This window comes from Durio zibethinus, chromosome 17 (assembly GCF_047325235.1).
Source record: "Durio zibethinus cultivar Kanyao isolate XHJ-2024 chromosome 17, ASM4732523v1, whole genome shotgun sequence".
NCBI classification, from domain to species: Eukaryota; Viridiplantae; Streptophyta; class Magnoliopsida; order Malvales; family Malvaceae; genus Durio; species Durio zibethinus.
In genome coordinates, this window is record NC_143178.1 from 4166761 (window position 1) to 4193359 (window position 26599).

The 26599-nt window shown below is 32.6% G+C and overlaps 3 protein-coding genes across 9 annotated transcripts; 1 reads left to right on the top strand and 2 right to left on the bottom strand.

The window, feature by feature from the left end:
• Positions 1-2628: 2628 nt before the first annotated feature.
• Positions 2629-7094, bottom strand: LOC111278436 (serine/threonine-protein phosphatase PP1). Of its 3 annotated transcripts, none has more exons than XR_016329081.1 (5): positions 6748-7094; positions 4095-4654; positions 3521-3598; positions 2881-2946; positions 2629-2796 (listed from the first exon to the last, which is right to left on the bottom strand). XR_016329081.1 is itself a non-coding variant. In XM_022865073.2 (4 exons), exons 1-4 carry the CDS (start codon positions 6923-6925, stop codon positions 2932-2934), a joined length of 966 nt encoding a protein of 321 aa, XP_022720808.1. In that variant the 5' UTR covers positions 6926-7094; the 3' UTR covers positions 2629-2931. The 3 variants fall into 3 exon arrangements, 1 of the variants encoding a protein (XP_022720808.1); XR_002688766.2 differs by having other exon boundaries at positions 3521-3733; XM_022865073.2 differs by having other exon boundaries at positions 2629-2946; positions 3521-3733.
• A 490-nt stretch (positions 7095-7584) lies between these two features.
• On the top strand, positions 7585-13139 carry LOC111278406 (uncharacterized). Of its 5 annotated transcripts, none has more exons than XM_022865061.2 (7): positions 7585-7961; positions 8590-8911; positions 10205-10360; positions 10518-10894; positions 11214-11730; positions 11819-11851; positions 12343-13139. In XM_022865061.2, the coding sequence occupies exons 1-7, from the start codon at positions 7884-7886 to the stop codon at positions 12849-12851; spliced, it is 1992 nt and encodes a 663-aa protein (XP_022720796.1). In that variant the 5' UTR covers positions 7585-7883; the 3' UTR covers positions 12852-13139. The 5 variants fall into 5 exon arrangements, with proteins under 5 accessions (XP_022720796.1, XP_022720784.2, XP_089602291.1 ...); XM_022865049.2 differs by having other exon boundaries at positions 8603-8911; XM_089746165.1 differs by having other exon boundaries at positions 8673-8911.
• Positions 13140-13451: 312 nt separating this feature from the next.
• Positions 13452-14432, bottom strand: LOC111287104 (protein LURP-one-related 17-like). Its single transcript, XM_022877342.2, has 2 exons — positions 14067-14432; positions 13452-13980 (listed from the first exon to the last, which is right to left on the bottom strand). Exons 1-2 carry the CDS (start codon positions 14325-14327, stop codon positions 13600-13602), a joined length of 642 nt encoding a protein of 213 aa, XP_022733077.2. The 5' UTR covers positions 14328-14432; the 3' UTR covers positions 13452-13599.
• Positions 14433-26599: the final 12167 nt, after the last annotated feature.

The following is a 26599-nucleotide window of genomic DNA, read 5'->3' on the forward strand; positions in this document are numbered from 1 at the left end:
GTGAAACAATTGCATGTGGTAGGTTTTTTTTTTTCACCAATCAAGTTCATGTGATGATGTGTGTATATATATATATATATTGTCATCCTTTCTTGGAATGGCAAAACCATTTCAGCATTAAGCAAATAAAGTGTTCATGTGCAAGGCGTTGTGGCTCTAAATTATTTCAATTTTTTTTGGTTTCTAAAGCAAAATGCAGATTGGTCATTTGCTTTGCTTTTCTCAAAATTCCCCCTTTTGCATCCCCTTTTTTTTTAATTTGTGCACATATATATATATATTCTTGAATTATTTTTTCTAAGGTAAAAAATTGCACAATTAAAATGTACGGTACATAATAATATACACATGTACATAATAACTAAAGAGAAAATTTAATATTATCTTTATGACTTATTATATCATTTTAAATTTTAAAAAATTAATTTAAAAATGATTTATTTAATCCTAATTGCCATTAAAAAATTCTTAGACTACAAATGTAATGTATTATATATCATTTTTAAAAAAAAAATTTCAATAATTTTTTTGAAGGTATATTATATTATTATTGCAATTTTTTTTTTGTTTATAACTTTTTTTCAAAATATATTTTATTGTTATTACAGTTTTATTCTTATGAAAAATAATATTTTTTCAATTTATTTTTCTTCTGTCATATATTTTCTAATATTTTTTATATTTTGCATAATAATTTAGTCAATATTACTAAAATGAAAGTATGTGAATATTTCTTTTATTATTTAATTTATCATTTAATAATATATATTTTATTTTTTTAGGAAAGGCATAATTTATTTTTTTTGATATAATTTTATAGGTGTATAAATATGATTATAAACAAAATTTTCCAAAGGAAAGACATAAATTTTTTTTTGTTGTTTTCAAAAAGTTTATTTTTTAACGACAAATTAATATATATAAATTTTATATATGTTATGAGTTTTAAAATTTTAAATATAATTTTAAACAAAAATTAATATATATATTAAATAAGTAAAATTATTTCGTGTATCGCACATGTTATAATCTAGTATGAATATATGATAATATATTTAATTGATTTGTTTATGAAGCCGTGCATAGAATAATAAGCTTTCAAAATTTTCATCATAATACTTTTTTGTCTTCAATGACACATAAGGTAATTAAGTGGCATGTGAACTTCATTTTGTTTTTTTCATAAATTGAAGTAAAATAAAACTTTAATATATTAACGGAACTAAATGAAATTTGAGTTTTTTTTTTCCAAACTAAATATTAGGAATTTTAATTCTCTAATAAGGATACTTTTATTTTTATTTTTCAAAATAGGAGATTTTTTACGGTAAACACGAGGCAAGCCATGCGTGTCAACCTATAACTGCACCTCTCTAGGTTGTTGGAAAAAGAAAGAAGTAATGAAGCAAAAAAATCGGAAAGAGATGAAGTTAAAGGACAAATGGGAATTGTCTGGTGCTTTATCTGTAAAAAAAAATCCATGTTAGGCAATGAAAATAAAAATATTCCCATTGAGAATTAAGATTTCAAAATTTACATTTTGGTTATATCTTTCGTGGTATGCTTGAAACAAATTAATCCAGCAAAAAACAAAACAAAGAACATACATGATCCTCACGTAAACAAATCCAGATGTCTATTTAATAATATTTATTTCTTCTTCACGTAAATAAGTTCTCATTAATTCAGCAATCCTCTAACCTCAGTAATGGATTCAAGGGCTACCTGAAGAATATAAATGGACTTTGTCCACCTGGAAAAACCTTCAATTCTACTAATAGATGTATCCAAGGGAGAACTGTTCACCTTGAATTTCAAGTTTAGTTTTGATCAGTGCACATAATTTATTATAAAATAATTGATTTTTATGTCATTTTTTTAATATTAATAATTTAATAATTTTTATAAATTGAATGAATTTTAATGGATAAGCCAATCCAAACTTTGAACAAGCATTTTGAGACGTGTCAATCGCATTTTGGGTCCATGAATACTTCTGGATGCTAGTACATGGTATAGTTTAAAAAAATATATAAAAATACAAGACTGATGAGTTAAGTTATAAAATTTTGATAGTAACCATCATGATTAAGATATTTAAGATATACCTTACAACTATTATGATTTTGTTTTGTTCAAACTGTTTTTCTCATCATTTGACGAATTAGAAATCATCTTGCAAGTGTTTAATTTGTTTTTTGACTATTAAGTAGTAGTATATGTTGAACAATCAAATTGTTTTTTTTTTTTTTTTGTAAATATTGTTGCTGCAACTCATATAATATATTCTTTTATAAGAAAATATGCAATATAACTATATTTAATGCACATATGTAAATGTGATTATAATTTATATAGCTCTATAGTCTATAATAATTTTATTTTTTTTAAATTTTTTATAGGATTAGAAATTTAAAATATAATAAGACGTCTTCACAACGTGAGGAAAATGCCAAATGGACCTTTAATGGACTATAGGCTCTATCCTTGCAGGACTCCTTCAGAGCCAAGTTTAAAACCTGGCCCGATCCCAGCCACGGCCACGCTGGTTCATCACAATTTTTTTTGCGTTCATTTGGAACTGGGAATGGAATAACTACTCCAACCAAAAACCAAAGAAGCTGAAAGTTATGATATGAAATGAAATTTGTTACCTATACGAATAAAATTCAACATACTGAAGTCAGAATTCCATTTTATGGAATGAAAAACTCCGAGTTCCAACTGATAACTGGGTGCCTTAGCTCTTCTCCTATGCCATTCCAGTAACTTTACCTACAATTTTCTACCTCTGCACTGAACAGTGATCAAGCCATGGCAGCCATCAGAATTTGATTCAACAGAACACCTAGTAAACATGAGGTAGATGACAGAACTGACCCCATTAGTCGTGCACTTTGGACTTTATGAATACTGACTCTACTGTCTTAATCAGCGCTTCCCACCCTGAAAGAGAGAAGTAAATGGGGCAAAGCAAAACCAAAACTAAAACAACATACTCCAGGAAAGAAACACTTGCATAGTCCATTGCCAATTATAATGAACCAAACTGAGAAGAAGAAAAGATATCAAAAATGGACAATCTAATTAAAACTACACTTCCATCAGCAATATGTGAACCCAGGAAGGGTGTTTGAAAACCTACAAAATCTTGGTAAGTAAGAAGATTTATAAGGCGTTGACAAAGCAGTTATCAATTGCAAAGGAATACTTGACAGTAAATGGTTGAATTTCTTTCTCTCGGTGGCATATTTCTTCATAGGGCCAATCCAATAATTAATCCATTGTCCAGAAACAACTAGATACAATTATAGCATATCCTCTTGTGATTCAAAGTTTATACCTGATAATATATAAATATTATAACATGGGACTGCTCACCTTAATTCTTTACATCAGAGTTCTTATTCATCTCATGTTTAATGGGATGGTGTCTGGATAAAATATGTCAAAAGCCTGCAGAATGCATTGCCTTAATAGACAGGTTACACCTGTCTGAAAGGTGAACAAAGGTTCTTACCTTGTGAGGTGGAGTTCCTGGCCTTAATGCATTGTTGGCAAATCCAAACTTTCCTTTCTTCTCTGAAGATTTAAGGATCTGAAAGGAACAAGTTAAAGAATCATCCACACTCATCATAGCACCCGCATTATCAAATTCACCACAGTAGTTTGGTGCAGAGAATATGGTCACCAACTGCCGCTTAGCAAAGAACTCATAACCATCTTCTACAACCTAAATGACGCATAAAACATAAAAAAAATAGATTAAAAAAGTTTACATGTCAGTAAGAAAGTAATACATGGATGCACATGTCTCTATTTTGGCATGATACAAAAGTTAATTACTAGAATTTAGTCAGAGTGCCCACTCTATTATACTGGTGTTAACAGGAAGGTTCCAGGAACATGGAGATAAGGCATCTGCAGCATGCAAAGATATTATCTATAATGATGTACCGTACTCTTCAATTTTCACATGTTTCCTGCAATTGCCTATTATATCATCGCGTAATGAAAATTTAGAAAAGAAATGTGAAAGATTCCATACATGTTTGTTGCAAGTCAATTAGGAAGGCTAATGCAAATGACTATACCTGGTGAGCTCGGCAAACGAGATCAAGGTTATGTTTCTGAAGGAATTCAGAAACTTTGTCAGCCCCAAATGTATATGAAACACCCCTATCATTCTCTCCCCAGCCACCAAGATCTTTATCAGGATCGGCCCAGAGAAGATCACAGAGAAGGCCCTGATCTGGCACATCAACAGGGCGAGCAATGTTCCGGATCTGATCCAATTTTTTCAAATCAGGAGATAATCCACCATGCATGCAAAGGATCTTCTCATCAATTAGTGCAGCAACAGGAAGGCAATTAAAACAGTCTGTAAATATCTTCCAGACACGAACACTAAACCTTCTCTTGCACTCATCATAGAACCCATATATACGGTTGATTGATGCACATTCATGGTTACCTCTAAGGAGAAAAAAATTCTCTTTGTATTTGATTTTGTATGCTAGCAGAAGACAAATTGTCTCAATGCTCTGCTTGCCACGATCAACATAGTCACCAAGGAATAAATAGTTTGCTGTAGGAGGGTACCCTCCATACTCAAACAACCGTAGAAGATCTGAAAATTGACCATGAACATCTCCTGCAAAAATAATACGAAAGGAAAAACAGAATTATTACATTCTCAATTTGTTAAAACTTGCTAAACCAACAGGAATTGAATTATATACATGCAAGCCAGCACATGCACACCAAGCATGCATGTGATATAGTTAATGAGGGTCAAGTTAGTGTGGTAATAATGTAAGATAAACTCAACTTGGAGAAGTCCAAGCCTCTTCAGGGCCAAAAAGTTACTAGATAGACCTTAAGGAATAAATTAAAAGGCCTTAAAATTACAGAGACTTAGATCCTATAAGAAACTAAAAAGACCACAAAGAGCTCATTTAAGGCTCAATAGCTTCTGCAATAGTCTAATGCGTGAAGGCCCAGCAAAAAAGTCACAAACTTACCCTTTCGACATGTGTTGTACAGATAGTAACAAACTTACTAGACACCCCACCCCCGCCCCAACAAACATATAGAGACACATAAATGCTAAAGAAAAGAAAAGAATAAGCGAGAAAGTCCAGCTTTATGAAAGGATGTAAAAGAACAAATAAACAAACCAAATAGTCCAGCTTTCAAGTCTTATTTTAAGTTCAACCAGACACAAAGACATTTCAAACTCCACACCTCCGTCTAAAGATTAATTCAACACTGGCAATTCTAGAACCTTCATACAGTAACATCAGTCTCGCCACAAAAGTTTCATTTCATAGCAAGAAGGTCTAACTTTCCCTTAATATCAGAGCAAAAACAATAGTTGAGCTGAGTGATGTGCACAATCTATATATCTTTACACAAAATTCACCCACCAATGATGCTTGCAAAGTTGCAACCTAGAGTAGTATTACTAAGATATACCATATACATGTGAGATTACAAGCATGTTAGGCAAAATTGTATATAATTAAATGCAAAACTCACATCTGAAAAATCAAGGCTACCAACAAAGCACTTGCATAATTTCCTCGTGCTACAGATGTCACGGGCCTAAGGAAGAGTTTTGAATCTCACATCGAATATAAAAGGAGGATAACTAGGGTATAAAAGGGTCCACACCATTTTTTCCCTGTGAGTCGCCTTTTGTAGGATAAAACCATTAGGTCAGGGGGGTCAAAGCGAACAATACCTTACAAAGGTGTGAACTGTGACGGTCAGGCTAATCTGAGACGTCGGAAGGGTGGATGCCCGGGTCATGGAGCCGCGCGGGTCGGTGCTTAAGTCTCGACATGTGACAAGTGATATCAGAGCCAACCCTAAACCGTTAGATCTATGCCAAGCGCCTCGAGGGAGGTAGGCAGGGTGGCCAACCTCCGTGACAAGAGCGTCACGAGATTAGGTAGGGGAGAATGTCACAGACCTAAAGAGGAGTTCTGAATCCTAAATCGAATATAAAAGAAAGGTGGCCTCGGTAAGGTGGCCAACCTCCATGATGAGGGCGTCACGAAATTAGGTGGGAGAAAATGTCACGAACTTAAAGAAGAGTCTTGAATCCTATATCGAATATAAAAGAAGAGTAATTGGAGTATAAAAGAGTTCACACCATCTCTTCTTTGTGAGGCGTCTTTTGTAAGACAAAACCGTTAGGACAAGGAGGTCAGAGCGGACAATACCTCACAAAAGTGTGAACTGTGATGGTCAAGCTGATCTGGGACGCCGGAAAGGTAGATGCCCGGGTCCTAGAGCCGCACAGGTCGAAGCTTAAATCTCGACACGTGACACAAAGACTTGCATGGTGACCAAACCAATAAAGTATCTTGGTTGCTATCTCCCATTAATGTATTGCCAATAACAATTCAATTAAAAGCCTGACTCCAAATCCCTTTAAACTTCACAATCTTCCTATTGTTTGCTTTTTGTTTCTTCATTCCTTCCTCCAAGTGAATAGAATCTTTTACAATTCACATCAATAACTCTATTATAAACAGAAGCTAGAAATTTTGGTATAAATTTGCAAATTATTGCATCCATAAATATTAAAGATTAAAACTTTCAATGATAACACTAAACAAAAATTCCCCCCAAAGAAAGCAATGAAAAACGCCCCAAAAGAAATTAACAAATTATATAAATTTATATCTACCAAGTTATAAAAAAAAAAAAAAAAAACTTTAAACTAGTAACTATTACCACAAATCTTGATAGGAGCTTCAAGCTCAAGAAGATTAGGCTGACTAAGAAAGATCTCTTTGGAGGCAACACAAAGCTGCCTTATCTCAGCCTCCGTCAGATGAACTTGCTTGGTGGTCCTCCCAGTCTTGGCCCCCACCAGCCTCCTTATGATATCATCAAGCAAATTCTCATCCATCCAAAAGAAAACCCTAAAACAACAACACCTTTTTACTCAAACTAACCCAGAAAACAAGCGATTCTCCTTATTTAGAGAATAGGTTTCGTTTGCTCCTTTTGCCTTGTACTTCAAAGAGGAGGTGCGTATTGGACGCTTTCTCAGAGAATAAAGGAAGAGAGCTTCCTTCTGAAAGAGTCCTTTAAAAAGTCGTTTTATAACCCTTTTTTTTTCTCTTATTGGTAGACATGCTGCTTGCACGTGCGTAATGCCACCTTAGTTGTTTTTTTTTTTTTCTCGGTGGTATAATTGTAATATCATGACAAAACGCGGGAATTGAGTGTTCTTGACACTCACGTACCGCCCCTGTCACCAACCCTAGTTAAGGAGGTCATTAACGTAAAATCATTAGTCAAAGACGGATTCGGCCTGAAACGTGTCGTTTTTCTATTGGCTTTTATATGGAAACTTTTTCACTTGGCCTCATCGGATGAGCATTAGCGAATGGATAATGCCACGTCATGACATTGAGCGAAGAAAAAAGATGTCAGAGTGGGGATGACCTCACCGGAATATGCCCTAAAGGCCCCCAACCGACCGGCTATTTTTCCACAACAGAGACCAAAAACCGGACCTTTTCCCGAAAACTATAAATACTTGTCACACTCACTTTCCTTCGCGTTTCGCCCTAAAATTTCCAATTCACCCCTCCACTTCCATTTCAGCCGCAACCATGTTTGTCTCTCCCAAACACTCCCTTTCCTTCTACTTTCCTCCCAGTTCCTGCATTCTCCTGCACTTTCTCTTCTTCCTACGCCGTCGTTTTTTCCCCTTTTGACCAATTGTGCTTCTGTCTTTCTCTCACTTGAAACGTCGTCGTTTCTGCTCGTTTTTGATCGAGTGCGAAGTTCTTTCTTTTTTCGTTGGTTCGGGTGGTGGGGTGTTTGGATGGATGCGGTGGAGTTGAATTACCTGGCGGATGTTTCGAAGCTTATGGGATCTGAAGGTTTTGGAAGAGGGGCTAGGGTTAGTGAAGATTGTAAGCCGCTTCCTAAAGGTTCATTCTTTTTTACTTTTTTTTTTCTTTTTTTTTTTGGCTTTTATTTCTTTCTTAGTACCAGAAATGGAGAAATTTTTGTTTGGCTTCTGTAAGTTATTCTAGGGAAGCGAAAACAATGGTCTGAGGATAAAAAATTCAATGAAAAAAAAATGGAAAATGAGGATAACTGGTGAAACTGTGATTTTATTTTATTGTTTTAATCCCTTCTTTGGTAGTTATAGTGGAGAATAGTTCATTGGTTTCAAGAAACAGTTGAAAGTTGTCTGTTTTTAGTATTTTTTGGAAATGGGTTGTAGTAAAATAAATCCTTCTATGATAGGAGGGGAGACTTCGCCTTACCTTATTGCTGCAGTTATTGTTATTATGTTCTTCTTTTACTAAAAGAAGACTGTTTGTGATGATATAGTATTAATTGTGTACGCGGTGGAAATTGTGTTGGCAATTTTAGACTACCGTTCCCTTTCTGCAATCCTTTATGTCACTTATTCTTTTGCACGTCAAATAATTTTGTTAATACGGTTTATATGGTTGGAATGTTATCCCAACTTTTCTGTTCTCAATTTGTAGGTCATTAGTGTGTAATCTTTTGTACTAAAATTCATCTTTGACATATGTCTTAATAAAGTCTGATTTTGCAGATGAGACTGGCATTTTTAATGCTTTAGATTCTACTTCATGGAGTAAGATTCCTGATGTTGAACTTTGTAGGCATGCTAGTCAGCTGCCCAGATCTCAGATGGAAGAATTGTCTGAACAGCATGATCAGAGGGGCACCACTTGCCCCTTACCAAATCCTGGTCCTGATGTTGTTAACGCACAAAGAAAAGTCGGAAAAATGCCGAGGAGTGGTAGTGGATGTTCTAAGAGAGCACGTGTTGGTCAACTAGAAGACATTATGACTTCAGTTGGAATTGATGACGTAAAGGATATAAATGATAACTTCCCAGGTTGTACCTTTTCTTCCCCTGTTTGGAAATAGTACATTAATTTATTGAATATTTATGTCAGTCTACTTAAGTGTCAGATCATTGAGAAGGTTTTTGTCCCCTAAAAGTCTCTTCTTGGTCAAGTTGATAGAGCTTATCTGGTTGTTGCTATTTTCTTGTGCCCTTGTTTATTTTCATATTTAGTTCCACGTATGTGGCTCCTTCTTTTTTTTTTTTTTTTTTGCAGTTGGATTTCTAGGAGTCCAATGTTTGGATTAGTAATAAATGTTATTTAGTTTGAAATTGCAGCGTTGACAAGTATCCTTGTTTTTGCCTATTTGTGTGTGTATCATGCAATCATTTTGATTACCTCCAGCATCTTGTATGAAGCGAAGGAGAGTTTTATAGAAATCATGTTTAAATTGTTTAATCTTGTTTCGCTTAAATTGGTGTTCTGTCACTTAGATTTGACAAGATGCTTAGAAAATCTGGCTCTCCTCTTAAAAGTTTGTGAGGCACTTTTAGAATTTTGATTTGAAGGATTCATGCATTAACAAGGCAAGAGCTTTATTTTGTTCAATCCTAAAAACCTTGAGTCAACAATTGTAAGTGCATCAATTAAAATCATGAGTGGCCACTTTACTGGAGGGTAGGAGCTTATTTTGATCGTCTGTCTCGGGTTCCCACTTTTTGGATTATGACCCCTTATGTTATGTACTAGATGATAAAATAGTATAATGCCCCACGTAAACAGAATATTTCTCTCTCTGCTATTGATATTGCTGAAATAATGCCCTCTCTTACTAGTCAAGCCGTAGTATAAAGTCCAATGTCTAATTATAGTCAGTAACTTTAATTTGACATTCTATTGGAGTCATATTTTTTGATGAATAAATCACTTGGATGATTCTTGTGGAATTAATTCTTGTGTTGGATTTGTTAGTGTCCTGTTCCTACATAAGTTTGTTATATTACTTAGATGCTAGTTGCAAACTTAGCACGTGCTCTTCTTTTCTGGCTCCAATTTGGCCTCTCAATGAACAGACTCATTTGACAAATAATTTTGTTGTTGTTCTTGTTAGTTTGTAATGAGGATGATTGTACTTAACACTTATGCTAAGTCTTAATGGCAAAAATTTATGAGACTAGTTTAAATGGACTGTACAATCTAAAGGTGCAAAGTTTTCATGCATGTAATCTACCGAAGACAACAAGATTAGAAATAGAAAGTTAAAAGTAGAATCTGGATTATCCTTGCAATTTGGTAGAGATTATGCTGATTCTGTTTTCTCGTTTTCGTAAAATACATTCCAGATAAAACTCAAATGTCAAGACAAAAGAACAGCGTTAATGGCAAGCGAGGTGACAGGAGAAATTTCAAAGTTCCTATGAAGCCAAAATTTGATTCTTTCTCCATGAAGGTGGGTTTGGTGAGCTTTACTATGGCCTCTGGGGGGAACAACTTCCTTGGTATGTCATTGTTACCAAAAAAGGGTTTTGTTAACATGCATGCATATTTTTTTAATCTTATTCTGCTATGTTAATCATCTACTCATATAGTTTAAACTTAGCTGCTGGTCATATGTTTCTGTTCTTTACATCATTCACCTTTGGGCTTCAATTTCAGGATATGGTCTGAAGTCGGATATTAATGATGTCACCAAGCTTGTGGAGGATTTATCCTTAAATGGACTCCTTGATGGAACTTATGAGTACCCCATTTTAGGCAAGGAGAAGGGCAGGAAAGCAGCTAACACAACTGAAAACTTTCTACATTCAGTTAAAAAAGCTTGCTCCATTCTTCCGCTTCGAAGGGTTCAGTCCCAAAATTTTACAGATATAGACGATTCTTCCAACAAGAAAATGCCCATGTACCCATTGAGCTCTGTTTCTGGTGTGGCAGGTTGTATTAATTGTGATAAAGAAGACACCTGTTCTAAAGACCCATCACCATGCAATAAGGTGCATTTTGAGCAAAAATCTAATATGCTCGATCCTAGAAAGGTAAATGAAGTGAAAATATTGATACCTGTTGATACTTAATAAAACACTTTCTCCCTACTAACAAGAGCCTTTAGCGATTTTCATTTTCCTTGTTTATTTATCTGTTTCCTTTTTGCAACATTTCATGGTGTCAAGGTCATTTGACTCGGTCAATTCCATGGTCTGAAGTTCATTTACTGGACCCATTGAAAGCTGCGCTTGCATATGACTTTGTTTTAAATTCCTTAAGCCCAACTGGGAAGGGCTTTTTTATTTTGTTTTAAATTCCTTTTAGATGCTGACAAGTTAGTGATTAACTTTGTACTTTTATGTTGTTCAGACCCAGGATTCATGTGGCAACCCTGAAATGCCTGCTAGTCCTCCAGATTTTCCATTGTGTCAGCCCAAAGATATTCTGGAGCGCTTGGCATTGCCTCCACCAAAGGATTTGGACTCTTTACTCCTTGCTGCAACCAAGCCTTCTTCATCCACAAGGAACAATTCTGATACTCGTTCAGGCAAGCAAATATCCTGCCGAGCTATTTTGCCACCATTTCCCTGGTCACATACTTTTAATGGGTGTAGAACGAATCCTGATGTGGCTAAGCTTTTATCGAATAAGAGCACGTGCCAAGGCCGATGGGTAAAAATACCAAACACTTCCCGTTCGCCTGGGATTGCAACTGGTTGTTTTACCAACTTGGAGTCACTTGCTTATGATCCGAGCCTAATTCCTTCAGGTTCAAAGCTTGGTAATTTGGAAGGTGGAATAGCATCGTCCACTGGTAATCTCTGTTTCTGTGAGCAGGGTGCATCATCTCTTGCAACTTATACCAAGGCTTTCAATGTTCCTCATGGTAAGAATTTCTTGAAGGGTAGCTTCAAAGTGTTTCTCTGTCTACCGTTTTGGCTTAATGACAGATTTTTCTTTTCCTGAATTTACAGAATCTGGACTTGGGCTGGCTGATCAATGGAATGGTATGGTTTACTATTATCTAGAGTTCTCTCTCTCTCTGTATCTCTCCATCTCCCCCCCCCCCCCCCCCCCCAAACCCGTTTTTTGTATTACACAAAAGAGAATGCAGTCCCTAGTACCAACTTTCTCCTCTTTTAGTAGTTGGTTTGTTTGCTACAGATATGCTGATCTCTATCGAAGGAGTCATTTACTTGGTTTTCCAAGGGTATCTTATTTTCTGGATTAGGTTGCTAGTTTCACATGGTTCTTACTTAGTAATCCTGCCAGCCCCAGCCCCCCTGGGCATGCGTATCCCTTGTTTTAGCCTTTTCTTTTTGGGCTAAAGAACTGAATGATAGAAATCTTTCAAAGTGGAATTCAGTCTACTTGTTCTGGTACTGGCTATTTAGTATTAGATTTCTAGGTATCATTCTCGTATGTGAATATAGGCAAATTTATTGCTATTTCAGTTTTGTCTGTCATTTTATATTTATGGTTTTCTTTCTGGTGATAGTTGGGCACTGTCCAAGACTATTGGCTGCTGCCCAAACATTGTACGACATTGCAACAAAATCCTTGAGGCAAAACCCAGATGGGATTACAAGGTGGCCAAAGAAGCCTTCACAAAAGGCCATGAAAGCTCGAAAGATAAAGTCAATTGAGAAACCTGAGGAAATATATGCGACACCTTCTTCAGTATTGGGATCTGACAAACTGGTGAGAAGTGATATGGACCAGATCGTTCCCTCAAAAAGGCCCAAGCTCTCTGTAGTTGAGAAAAAGAAGGATCTCAGTCGTATCAATGGTGTTTCAAAAGGACCGATAGCTCGGTCTACTCCTAGATCAAGTAGATCATCACCTGGCAAATCATTAAGAGATTCAATTGTGGAGATAAGATATTCTACTGCCAATGTAGTAAAGGCAGGGTGTACAATGCGTCCGCCAGCAACTGTCTTGGATAAGCCTTGCAACAGTAAACATAAGTTGCGTAAACTAATGCCAGTAAACTGGAAGAGGGGGTGAGATAGGCTTGACTAATTAAGTATTCTTTTTAGATGTAGAAGTTGCATTCAACAATTATTGCAATTTATCATCCTCTGTGATGTAACCGGTGTTCCCGGATTATTTGTATATATTGTGTTGTAGGTGGAATGGAATAGTTGAGGCCTTGTGCTATGGGTGAGGGAAATGTTTCAATAGAAACAAAGGATTTTAGTGTTGTAACACCAAGGATAGTTGTAGAATAGTGCAGGGAATTCTTTGCCTTGTGTAGAGCAATTGATGAGGCAATAGAAAATTGAATTTCTCTCACTCTCGCTTTTGAGCCACATTTTCTTCAATTCAAGTTGCAGTATAAATCACTCCCGACCAGTATGAGTGGAAGACTTTGTTTCAGTTCATAATGCCATATTTGCAAATGCATAAGATGATAAAAAGGCAGCACTTGAGCATTTGCTTCAATGGCAATTGTTTGTCTCAATATCCATTTGCAAAGACAAAAAAAACACTTTAAGAGATGACATTTTTTCTAAGCTTACGGTGGGAATTGCGGCTGCTACTGAATTCAGAGCACTTAAATGGAAACTAGTTTCATTCAATTTTAATTCATTGCTTTCTCTGCTAAGTTCCTGTTTATGTATATTTACATGGTATTTGATGCTGCAGTAGCTGATCATTAGAATGGCAGCTTTGGCTTGAAAACATGAATGATTAGTTCTCATAGGAAAAAAAAAAAAAAAAGAAATACACCTTACAAAAAAAGATTGAAAACCTATGAAAACATTTGATCCAGCAAAAGAACCAGAGCCATTGCAAATCCAGGATCAAATCCTGCCTCTATAATCAACAGAAAAACCTCTGGGCCGAAAGAAATGCCACCAACTATTGCATCTTTTCTCCTGATCTCTGCCACCACCCTTTTTGTCTCATCTAGCACTATACATGATCTGTTTGAATATGATCCTTCAATCATATAAGCATACCTTTTGTCCGATAACTGTCGATATACATATGCTAGCACCTTAGGGTTGGCATGTAACATGTTAATGCACTTCTTTACATAGAAAATTGGCTTTTCGAATGATTTTGCTGATGTGCAATAATCACCTACTTCCCCTCCATAGACAAACCAGGAATCTACAAGTCTAAGGTTCTGTCAATAAAGAATGTCAGATTAAGCTCTATATTACTACTATTTATGCATAATCACATTGCGAGAATTGTATGAGATTATAGTACCTTGCTACGTCGCATTGTCAGGATGGATTTTCCTGAGCCGTCCATAAGAATGAGTTCCTTGGGGCGTCCTATGTAGTTGTCAACTCGATAAACTACATTTCCATCAGAATCAATCACAGTAAATCCATTACAACTAACTATAAGTGATTTTCTCCACACTGTAAATGATGTGCGCAGATCTCCTTGTGTTTTGGATAACTCTGGCTGTTCTTGATGTACTTCATGGAATGATCTTGACATGGATTTCAGGAAAAGAAACATTTTTCATATGTTTCTATGTCTAACAACTGTTTTTGAAGCTTGAGAAGGTTATTGGGAAAAGATATATTTATAGGCTATAGTAAGACTAACCTATAGTAATGGTAGTTAAGCTATATATTTTTCCTTTTCCTTCTGAAAATTGTGAAAGAGACAACCTTTTACCTGTCATGCCTCTTTTTCTAGAGGCAATTTTGATGGGATTAAAACAAAAAGGTTTTATTTAATCTCATGTTGTCTAGATTTCACATATTCTCACCGTGGAAAATGGGAAACTCGTGTTTTCTGCTTACATGGTAACGAAAGATTCCAATTTTTCTCTTCTTTCAAGCACCATTTTTTAGGTTCTTACTTATTTCATTCGTTCAAGGATTCATAAAAAAGCGACATGTGAACCACAAAATTCTGTGAGTAGGAGAGAAATTCAAGATAGACTCGCTGCTATTTTTTCCTGCGGTTTCCTATCCGTTGATGTCAATCAAATAGTACAACAAAACAGAGAATGGTGACATCAGTGACCCCATTTTCATATTGTTCTTTTGTAGCCAAAGTCTCTTATGTCGTTGCAATGCTAATCCTTGGTAGAACAGCTTGGTGGGGACATTGCGCCCAAGGCCTAGGGAGTTGGTCAATAAGTCTATAATTAATAACATAGCATGCATGGAAGAGAACAAATAGATAAGTCTAAATGCTAAAGACTAAATGTTTTGGTCTATGTTTCATGCAAAGATGCTCTATGTTACCAGATAAAATCATTCTGTCGAGGTAAAGTTTAAACTATGTCAACAGGTTTCTGCAAAACCAGTGAACTTCTCAAGTTGGTTTTTGACGAAGATTTAGCTACCAATGATTTAATATTGCTAGTAAATTTGAAGTACTTTTTAGTTGAGAGAAACATCATCAAACACTCAAAGTTCAGAGCGTCATAGACTGGTAAATCATTAGATGTTGGTCCAATGCCTTGAAATATCAGGAAAAACTATAGATTTTTCCATAGTCCTAATAGTAGCATTAAATTTCTGGAAGATCTATCGAATAATAATAACAAAAGCATGTGCCTATCCATTAGTCATATTCTCTTCAAGCACGTCTTTCCTTTAAGAGAGATAGAGATCGAAAAGGACAAGCTGAGTAATGGAATAATAACACAATTGAACATTTTTTTCCCTTTTAAACGATGAAGAGAGCCCTTTTTTCCTATTTTTTTGGATTCTTTTCTTTTTGGCAAGAAACTCTTTATTTCGAAGTGAGTAAAATTATAGTCCGAATATTTGATCAGTCCCTGTCTTAGCAAAAAGTGAATTTAGGGTTAAAAATTAAATAACTTAACCGACACAATTATATAGAACTATGCAACAACTCATCATCTATGTGCTAAAGGATATTTACAGCATGAATTATCTACTTCAAACATCAAAGTATTTTGTTGCCATGGGCAGCCGACCATGATTTTAAGCAACCCATATTCTGTTCATACATCAATTTTCTTTCAAACTTTCTGGTTTGGGATCTGTTACTATCTAAGAGTTATTTTACACATTTATATAATGCCTAGACAAAATCTGTGGACATGCACAAGCAATCTCATCTTGACACGATCGAGGGTCTCATATTCTTATATACCAGAGGGATCACCACCACTCTTGGTGTTTTCAACCATCAGAATTGACAATTGAAACTAACTTTGCAGCATAGGCTTTAATAACTAGATGCTTTCCTCCTTTGGGACTTCAAGCCACTATTTTTATGTAGTAGTTTTATAAGAAAGCATCAAAATCTTCCTATGCTAGTCCATTATGCCACCCAAAATCGAAATTGGACAAGAATTTTGCTACAAATAAATAGGGAACATTTATATGGCTTAGATTCGTTTCAACGTGAACATGTTATCATCAAATTGACACGCGGCCCTGATTACAATCAGACTATATCAGGTATGATGGTTCCCTGTGAGGTATTATTCTCTACCAGATTTAGACAACCATGCCAAGCATGCAAGTCCTGGAAAGTTGGTTACAAAACACTAGTAAATTTCCTTGTTGAAGTGGTCATTTTCTGATATTCTTGGCAGTGACCTATTACCAGGTTTCCTGTTAGAGAAAGAAAATGTTGTTCACAAGCTTGGACAGGCTTGTTTGTTAGGGTGGATGGATCAACCGATCAAGGAAGTCTGAATTGGTCTACCATATTAACAATTCTGTTATTTTTTCTTTTGCTGTTATTGATACTGTCGCTCTGTCTTGTTATCCAATTTCTACCTGACAATTGCTAAATCTTTTAAGATTTGATTTCGCAGTTGCTTCGAGTCAACAAGATTGGATAGGGACAGAGCTCTGGGCCTGTTCTTGTCTTTGTAGTCTTTAAATCTTCTCCAAGCCCAAAACCATAGATCTTAATCGTCTGAACAGATGGTTCGGTTGATAAAAATGCAGACTAAACAATCTGGTTTGAGTCGACTCCATGGGAGGCCAACAAGCCCATTAATCTTCAAGTATGGATGATGTATTGTCCGGGGAGATGCTAAAGTTTCTTGGATGACCATGCTTTATGGACCAAACCAGTAGTGATTTACCGGGCTTAAGCTGGCCTACTTTCAAGAAACATCCAGCCAACTTTTTTTCTTTTGAACTGTACTTTTCTAGTGATTCAATTCATTTAGTATTTTGCAAATACTTTTTAGTGAATGCCTGAAGTCAACTGTCAATATTCTGACTGGTCAAAAAATGCATATAAAAAATCCAATGTAGTGAAAACCTGTGAGGAATTTTGATTTTCATCCAAAATACCACAAGTTTCCTTTGGTAGGAATTTGGTGCAAGACAAAATATTGGGATTTTTTTTGACCTGTTTAAATCCCACACAGCTTCTCTTTGCCTGTCCTAATCATTGAGATTTCAACGTTGAATTTTCTATTTTCTTACCAAAGCATGCTCTCTGAAAGACAAAGCAAAAGAAATCAACACCACCCATTCATGACAAGGAAAGCCCAACCATATTTTGTTTTAATTTGTTGTTTCCTTTGATTATTTTTTTTTCTCTTATACATATAAAATATTTCATGAATATTCTTAGATCACATAACAGTCAATAATGTTTCTTAAATTGTTTCATATACTTCAATCTCAATCATCTCAAAAACTCCGGTGAGCAATAGCTTCTCAACATTGCTGCTGCAAAAGAATTAATTGAAAGACAAAAGGTATTTTCTTTTATAATTTTTTTCCTTGGCACCTTGATTTCTTTTGTAAAGCAAAGTTGCAAATAAATCTATCAAAGCTAACAGTCTTTTGATTTATTAATAAAATATTAAAATTTTAATTTCAGTAATAAAAATTCAAATATCGTTAATCTCAAATATTTAAAAAAAAAATTCTATCAATGATCGCGTGATTAAGCCTACGTTGAATTACACCCTCCCTTTCACACATCAAAGACTTGGTTATCACTAGAAATATTCTGAGTGTATTCCCCCTTTTGCCAAATTCAATGTTCATAGGCTGTCTGCCATGGGAATTGAACATGAGGCCCGCGCCAGTACATGAAACACTTGTTTGTGTTTCCAGGAATTTTCCAAGTCTGTCCGACCCTTACCATTAATCTAAAAGCTTAATTCGGCTCACATAATCTACTTTCTATTCCCATCAATGAACTTGTTCAACCCCTTAAAAGCTTTATCAAAAAAATGAATTAGTGCTTCTTTCTTTTTGCCATTATACAACAACTTAGTAGGATTAATTTCATGCTTTAAGTTCTCTTGCCAGGAACAGAGGGATACCCCTTTCACTTTCAATGATTAAAACCAAGCAGTAAGCAATCTTTTAGTTTTTATTATAGAATTTATATTTTATATATTATCAGTATAAATTTTTAATATCACAATTGAGTTTAAGAAATTATCACGTGTTAACTTAATAATGTAGAAGGGATTTTATCGCACATAAAAGAAGACTCTATGACCATATGAGAAGTAGTAATTAATAAATTGTAATATTCTTTTTATGTAACATGAATAAAGTAAAATAAGAATTAAATGTATTATTTTATGTAATCACTTGAAAAAAATGACAATAAACAAATTTAATATTTAAATCTCAACATTCTCAAATTATAACATCTTTTAATTAAAAAAAAAAAAAAACAGGCTGATGATGATTAAGATTATCGCCTCCAAAATGGGCAGGGGAGTCTAACTCTTATTTATACATTAAAATACAGTAGTTGTGGGATGACTTTATAAAGAAGAAACCTAAAAAAAAATTAAAATTTTGGCGACCCCTTTGTACAGAAAAATCCAATCATATGCGCAGCAGAAAGCAACGGGCTTTAATTTTGTAGACACAAGTAAAAGCAGTGGGTTTTCTATGGATGGAAAAATAAAAAATGATTTGTTTGCACAATCAAATTTCATAAAAGTGAGGGAGTAATTAATTAATACTACAAGTTCCGCAAGTCCTTCATTATTCCTTAAAAAAAACAGTGAGGTATCTATGCTCCTATAAGCTTACAGTGAAAGAAATAGAGTTTATAAGAAAAGTTTTTCATGGCAGGTAAAATCCACCATACACATCAGTTCATAAATGTTACATACATATCCATGACCTAAGCTAAGATATTATATAAGTGGCATTGAAACAGTCTCTTCGTGGCGAAAGTCCATGCATACCTACTCCATATGTCGCTTGTCTTTCAAGTTTTGCAATGAGAAGAGAAGAGAAGAGAAGAGAAGAAATGAGATGGATAGACTTCTTGCGGTCTTTTCACGTAGCAATCAGCACCATTAATGACGAACAAGTAAAGTCCTAGTCCATCTCTACCAAACAACAAAGATATGTGTAATGGTGACATAAGGACGGTTAAATTCACAGGAACCAGTAGATTTTTATTCCATGATTCTTCCTTGAGAAGGATGGGAAAATTTGTCTGTTTCTCCTTTCATTTCTTCAACCTGGGTGATTTTCTATGGGGCAGTGGCATATATCTATATATATAGTTACTGTAATTACCAGCCTACATGGCTACATCTAATTTTTTAGATTCTAAAAAAACATTTGATTTTTTTATAAAAAATTTGAACTATTTCCATGAATATACACATTGTACATCCTTCATTAGTGAAAAGAAAATTACATTTAAAACATGGGCTGCTTAAGGCCCGATATTTTCAACTCAAGCAAAGATTATGAGCATCATCTTTTTTAGGGTTTCATTTTTATTTACAGCAATTTCTGTGTTAGCTCCTGAATTTATGTAGAATTGGGTTTTATTAGAACAAAATCAATTATATATATATAATGAGTTCGTTTTCATTCATCAATAATATAATTTCTTTAATTTTACAAGTAAATTTATTTTTTATTAAATATTTAGAGATTTAAAAAATTCGTTGTCGGTTGATATGATGATTTTTCATATAAAATATATAATAAGAAAACAAATCCAACCAAAATTCTCTGGTAGATTAGCCAATCGATGAGAGGAAATATGCGATGTTATGCCAAGAAAAAATTGCACACACTAATAATTAATGACCACAAAGACAAACAATTCCTTGAAAAAAGGTTTATTCTAAAAAGGAGTTGGTGGGCAATTGACTTGTGAGTAGTGGGATAGTCACAGTCACAGTCACAGATTCCCAAATTATCATCTACACGCTTCATACGTCAAAAGACGTTCTAGAAACCCAACTATTTACTTAGTGTTTAACTCCAAGAAGACATAACATAAAACAAAAATATTTTTAAAAGAAAAGGAAGAAGAGACAAACTTCTTTGTTGTTATTTGTTTGGCAACGCCTACATGATTTTAGGACTTTTCGATCCTTTTTTTCATGTTTTTGAACCACAAAATTTGATCAAAACATTCAAAGTTTTAATTTCCAGAACGCAGCAGCCCCAACTTGGTTGAACCACTTTTATACTTTAGGTCTTTTTTTTTTTTGTTTTGTAGCTTAAGGGTGGATGGATGAGGAACGTGTTTTAATTTTCTGGATAATGTGAATTAAAAAATACTGTTGAAATTTGACAATGAGACTATAATTTTGTCCTGCAAAATTTTCTGTGTCAAAAGCTTTGGTCATAGACAAATACATTGAATTTGATTCTTTTGAAATATAAATATATGATCAATCCATGCACGTCAATAATTCATATGAAAAATCAATTAAACAGTGACATTGGTTGGTCGGAATTCTTGTAAGATTGAGATTTAATTTTTGACATTTACAAATTTTTTTCTTTATCTTTTATGCTTCGACCTCTCTTATGTTTTAAAAAAAAATCATTGTGACTTGAATTTCTGATTTTTTTTAAAAAGAATTTTTGGTTTTGTTTTTAAGTGAAAAGATCAGAGTTGTCCCTCTAAGCCAGCTGGTCGATTAGGCTTAAATGTTAGCAATATTTCTTCTATGATCAGTAGCAGACAAATTGCGTAGTTTTTTTCAAGTCAAAAAGTTAATCATCAAATTTATGTGTTATATATTTATAATTAATTAATGCATGTTTGGCTTTACTCAGTTTTAGAAGTCCAAAATTCCTAATCACATTTGCCAACTTTTATGCTGCAGAGATAAATAAATACTAAAAAAATGCATATTTAAAAGTAGGGTAATGTTTTTTTTTTTTTTTTTCATTACATCAAGAAAGTAAAATTTTAGTACAAATAAAAAAAGATGAGAGGTCTGATTTGAAATTAAATTTTTGATCTTTAATCACTAAGCTAAAGGTTTAGAGATCATGTTTCTTTTAATTCATATAATGTAAAATTATATTCAAATGTAGAATTATGAGCTAAATATAAATTATATATATATCATATGTCATATATATATATATACATATATAGAATTATGAGCTAAATATAAATCATATATATAAGTGTTCTTATAATAGCATATATCGAAAGTGCCTATCGCCCAGGGACGGATTTACATATGTAATCCTCTGATGAGATATCAAAATTTTTTAAATTTATAATAGAAAAATCTCATAAATTTTGAAAATTTCAAGCTTTGCCCCTGGTAAAAATTTATTTTATCATCTTTGTCCCCATTTAATTGAGGATTGTGAAAAAAGAAAATTATTGTTTATTTAGTAATTGAACATTTATATTTTGGGTAATAAGCAATTTTATTATAATATAAACATTAATTTTGAAGAAAAAAAAATAAACAACTTTTAGAGTTCATATAAATAACATATAAAATGTAAATTAATAAGAATAAAAAATAAAAAATGATATTTAACTAACATAGATTTACGTCTTTATTTTTGTTTTTATTATATAAAAAAAATTAGTTTCATTGTATATAAAAAAATAAGCCTTTGTTATTCTTCACATTATAATGAATAAGAAATGAAAGTAAATAATAAAATTGAAAATATTGATTTTTATTCTTTCACATATTATATGTTTATTTCAAAATTTTATAAGTAAAATTTTATCAAATAAATATATATTTATATATTTATATATGTATGTGTTTGCATGTGCGTATATCGAAAATAATTTATCTATGACATAATAGTGTTTAAACTACATTCGTCAACGACTATATAGTTAATTTTAGCTAAGCAAATATTATATCTATAAACATCCTATTTAGTCTGAAATCTAAGTCAATTGGGTTAAATTTAGTTTCAGGTCAAAATGTTCAATTATTTTTTATTTTATCTCATTTTCTTTTATTTTCTTTATAATTATTTTGTCTTTATTTTTATTTCATCTTATCTTTGGATTTATGTTTATTTTATTCATTTATCTTTATTCTACTTTTATCTTTATTCTTATCTTTATTTATTTTATTATTATTGTTTAAAAAAAAAGAAACAAAAAATCAAAAAGCTTGAAGTTTGGCTTGGTGTTAATCTTTATTAGAAGAAGTTTGAGATTAAGTGAAAATCTTTATGTTTTTTAATTTCTAATTTTGATTGAGTTGAAACTCTATTTGTTTCTCTTATAAATAGACTGATGTTCATGGTGGAAAAGACACGAAAATTAGACAAAAACACATGGAATTCAAAGGGAAAAACATAGAAAAGCAAAGAGAAAAGCAAAGGAAAATAAAAAATTCAAAAGCCATTTCTTTTGGGCAATAAGGTTAAATTTTAAGCAGTTTCTTGGTTTTTGCGTTTGAAGAATTTTAAAAGTGATTTTGAAAGAAAATTTGTAAGCAAATAGATTTGGGGAGTCCAAAGTTATCACGGGAAATTGCAAAAAATATTTTACATTTTTTTTGAAAAAATCTAAAAAATTTTCATATTTCGATGACATTAAGTTTTTCGATGATTATTCCGATTAAAATACTCAAAATCTGGCATCCATTCCCAGATTTTGGCCAGTGATTGATAAACTTTTCGACAAATATTTGCAGAATCTAGCATCGATTTTTGCTTCTAAAGTGTGAAGCTGTGAAAGTAGAGAAAGAAAGCAAATTCTAAAAAAAAAAAAAGTTTCAACCTTTTATATTACTAAAAAATGGTGTCATTTTGAGTCTTAAAACCCATTTAGACCCGTGTGTTTTCCCATTTTGGAATCCGACCTGAGCATATCAACCCGCAAACCTTTTTTCTTTTCAGCCTCTTAAACAATGCCACCAAACCCACCGAGCCATTTATTACAGTCGATTTTTTTGTGCCTACAGCCAATTTTTACTCTAACTACCAAGCCGAGCCGTAGTGTTTTGATATTATTTTCATTTTCATTTTCTCCATTTTATTTATTTATTTTTTCTTGAGTTTTGTTTATTTATTATTTATTATTTATGATATATTTCATTTGATTTTTTTTAGGAAAATTATTAGGGAAGTTAATTTTAAAATTATAATAAAAATATAACATAAAACTTTAATAAAATTTTGAAAATAAATAATAATTATTCAATGATAAAATTTTTAGAAATTACAAATGGCTAATTTATATAAAATTTCTAGGTAAGAAATTTTTTTCTAAATTTAACCTAAATGGAGGAAATTTTAGGTAAATTTTCAATAATAATAATTAATATCTATTTTAAATTTAAAAAAAATAAATAAAATACATAAACAAATGTAATAAAATTTTGAGATTGAATTAACAATTATCTAATGATAAGATTCTTAAAAATTTCAAATGATAAATTTTTTAAGAAATCTTTAGGTAAGGGATCTCTAAATTTAACCCAAATCGTAGAATAATTTAGATGAAATTTCAATAAAAAAAGAGTTGTATTTTTTTTCAAATAAAAATTAAATATATAATTAAAAATTTTGTGTGAAAATATTTGACAATTATCTAATGATAAAATCTTAAGAAAAATCACAAATAGCTGAAATTCTATGAAATTTCTAGGTAAAGGTTTTATTTTATATTCAACCCAAATTGTGAAAGAATTTAGATGAAACTTCAAAAAAATAATTGTCGTATTATTTTCTTTCTAAAGATTAAGAAACAATTGACAAATAACAAGAGTTTGATTTCTAAGAAAGATATTTCTAAATTTAATCCAAATGATGAAAATTTTAGAAATGAAACTTGTAAAATATTTATAAATTAGGCCAAAATAGTGAAAAGTTTAGAAATAAAACTTGTAAAATAAAAAATTTAAATTTCAAGGATGAAATTCTTAGTAATTGTAAATGGATGATTATCTAAAATATTTCTAATTTTGGTCCAAATGATGGAAAAATTAGATATATTTTTAATAAAATAAAATTTTAACAAAAAAAGTAAATAATTAAATTTTTTCAATGATGAAGCCTCTTTAAGAAAACGAATAGGATTCTTAAATACTCTTAAAGTGAAAAAATATTTTTAAAAATTCTGTCAAATTGATGAAAAAATCTTAGAAATTATTTTCAATATTTAAACATTAAAATTTAATAAAGGACCATTAGAACCAAAGATCATTAGGATAATTTAAGGTTAAATGGTACTGTCCTTTGGATAGGCGTTCGAGAGTGTTATAACATTTCTTATACATAATCGAACTCCCGAACTTTGTCTAATTAGCAAAATAGAAACTATTCTTTTAGGAACCTTTATTCAAGCTTAGGACTTTTTTAAAGGGATAAATTTATTAGATGATCAATCACACCTAAACAAAAAAAATTTATGATGACTCCTTGGGTTGTGTCTGACTATAAGTCAATGGATTTATATGTTATGACAATTTGGTGACTCTGTTGGGGAGTTTGAGAGTTAGGCCATTAATTAATTTTGAATTATCCTAATTTTTTGTTTGCTTGGTCTTAAATTATTGATCGTTTTTGTTTGCATTTATTTTTATTGCTTTTTATTCTGTGACTTGGCTTGTGAAAATTATGAATCAAGATATATATGTTCCTTCACATACATTATCACGTGCATGTGCATCACATGAGCTTTATACTCTGGTTCTAGGCGTTGTTTTCCTTAGGAAGGAGTAAAGTGCCTACGCTATTATAAGATGATAATCTCCATAATGGCTAGTGATATACTCTCACTAAATTAAAATTTTTCGATTTATAGCCTATGATGAGCGTGGATTGGAGTATCTTACAAGCATGTGATGGAAAATAATGTGAGAACAATGGAAAATGATGTGAGAACAATTTGAAACCTTTAGATTTAACCCAAACCACATGTAGTAAAACATAAAAAGCCAACCTTAGATTAAAGCCATATCTGCCCAATATATGAGTGAACATTTTAAGCTTAATTCATATCAACTTCATGACGAATTTTGATTTGATCTTTATTTATTGTTAAGTTATTGTATGTTGTATATTATATCATAATGTGACAAACATTAGTACATGCATTCATACATTGTTATGCATACATTCATGTGTAGTTTGATGTGTCAAGCATTCAATGCATTCATTCATACATATAGGATTTTAAAAAAGTTGGGTTAATTTTGAAAGCTTCTTTGTATACACACTTACTAACATGAGCATACTAATTGTGATACATAAAGTTTAAGAATAGCTTGATCGTCCAAGAACCCTACTCAAACGACCCACCATCAATACAATACTAAAGCCTGAGCCAGACAAATGGAATAGAAAAATACAAATCATCTAAAAAAAATAGAAAAGGCCTAAGAAAAATTAGAGAGGGAAAGAGTAAAATTTTAAAAACCCTAAACAAGTTGAACAAAAAGAAGGCCATAAAAGAAGATGTCGGTCTATAAGACCATCCGTCACAGGATATTGTTGAACCTCTTTATCCTCTTAGTTATAGCCTATATCAAGTACAATTTACCAAAAGCATTCCTCTATAATAATTCTTATGCTCGGCAAGATATACTTACCCTAGAATGCCTTTCGCATCAACTCAATGGCATTTTTAGATTTATGTTAATCATGTCTTTGTGAAAAAAAAAGTAGAATCAATGTAAATTTCCAACCTAGATGATTCAAAAGAAAAAGAGAAGTTAAAGTCGAAGGTAATTGAGATTTTAAAGGCTTAAAAGCTAAACAAAAGATGAACTTATTGAATGAAAGATTACGAGTAGTTGAATAGATGAATTTTTATGGCTCAATAGATGTAGCCAGTTTACGCTTAGTCCTAGATGTAATAATCCCATCGAAATTCAAAATCTCAAAGTTTGAGAAGTATGATGGTACAATGTGTCTAATAACTCATGTTACCATGTACTATTGAAAAATGATTATTTACACAAGTAATGATAAGCTATTAATGCATGTATTTCAAGATAATCTTTCTGGTTCTACCACTAGATGATATGTCCAATTGGATAGAACTCATATTACCTCATGAAAAGAATTGACAAAAACATTTATCACCCAGTACTGACATATCATAAATTTGGTTCTAGACTGCTTCTGTTTGCAAAGTATGAAAAAGAAGGTCACAGAATCTTTTAAAAAATATGCCTAGAGGTGGAGAGATATAACTGCTCAAGTTCAGCCACCTCTTTGTGAGAAGAAAACTACCATCCTATTTGTTGGTACCTACAGGCTCCATACTATGAAAATATGATAAGAAATGCCACCAAAAAGCTTTACTGGCATGGTAATCTCGAGTGAGATTATTGAAATTACCATAAAAAATGACAAGCTAAGAGAAAAAAAATAAGCCAGCATGAAAAAAAATGAAATGTCAAAGAAGAAAATGAATAAAGCTTAAGCTATAAACTATGATAATCAACAATTCAAAGGCTTTTCCCAATACTTGCCACCAATGTATCCAATTCATTACCCAATAATGTAACCTTTTACCCCTAATCAACCTGTCTCATTATATGCTTATTTATATACTTTTCTGTCAACCCATACCTACAACTCCACTGCTAC

Bases quoted from the DNA above. Each gene is read 5' to 3' on its own strand.
- LOC111278436 (XM_022865073.2), bottom strand. From the start codon at position 6,925: ATGGATGAGAATTTGCTTGATGATATCATAAGGAGGCTGGTGGGGGCC. The intron at 4,655-6,747 runs GTAATAGTTACT...TTATTTTTGCAG, and splicing joins AGCTCCTATCAAGATTTGTG to GAGATGTTCATGGTCAATTT. The intron at 3,734-4,094 runs GTATAGTCATTT...TGCGTCATTTAG, and splicing joins TCGTTTGCCGAGCTCACCAG to GTTGTAGAAGATGGTTATGA.
- LOC111278406 (XM_022865049.2), top strand. From the start codon at position 7,853: ATGGATGCGGTGGAGTTGAATTACCTGGCGGATGTTTCGAAGCTTATG. The intron at 10,361-10,517 runs GTATGTCATTGT...CTTCAATTTCAG, and splicing joins TGGGGGGAACAACTTCCTTG to GATATGGTCTGAAGTCGGAT. The intron at 11,852-12,342 runs GTATGGTTTACT...TTCTGGTGATAG, and splicing joins GCTGGCTGATCAATGGAATG to TTGGGCACTGTCCAAGACTA.
- LOC111287104 (XM_022877342.2), bottom strand. From the start codon at position 14,327: ATGTTTCTTTTCCTGAAATCCATGTCAAGATCATTCCATGAAGTACAT. The intron at 13,981-14,066 runs GTACTATAATCT...CTTTATTGACAG, and splicing joins TGACAATGCGACGTAGCAAG to AACCTTAGACTTGTAGATTC.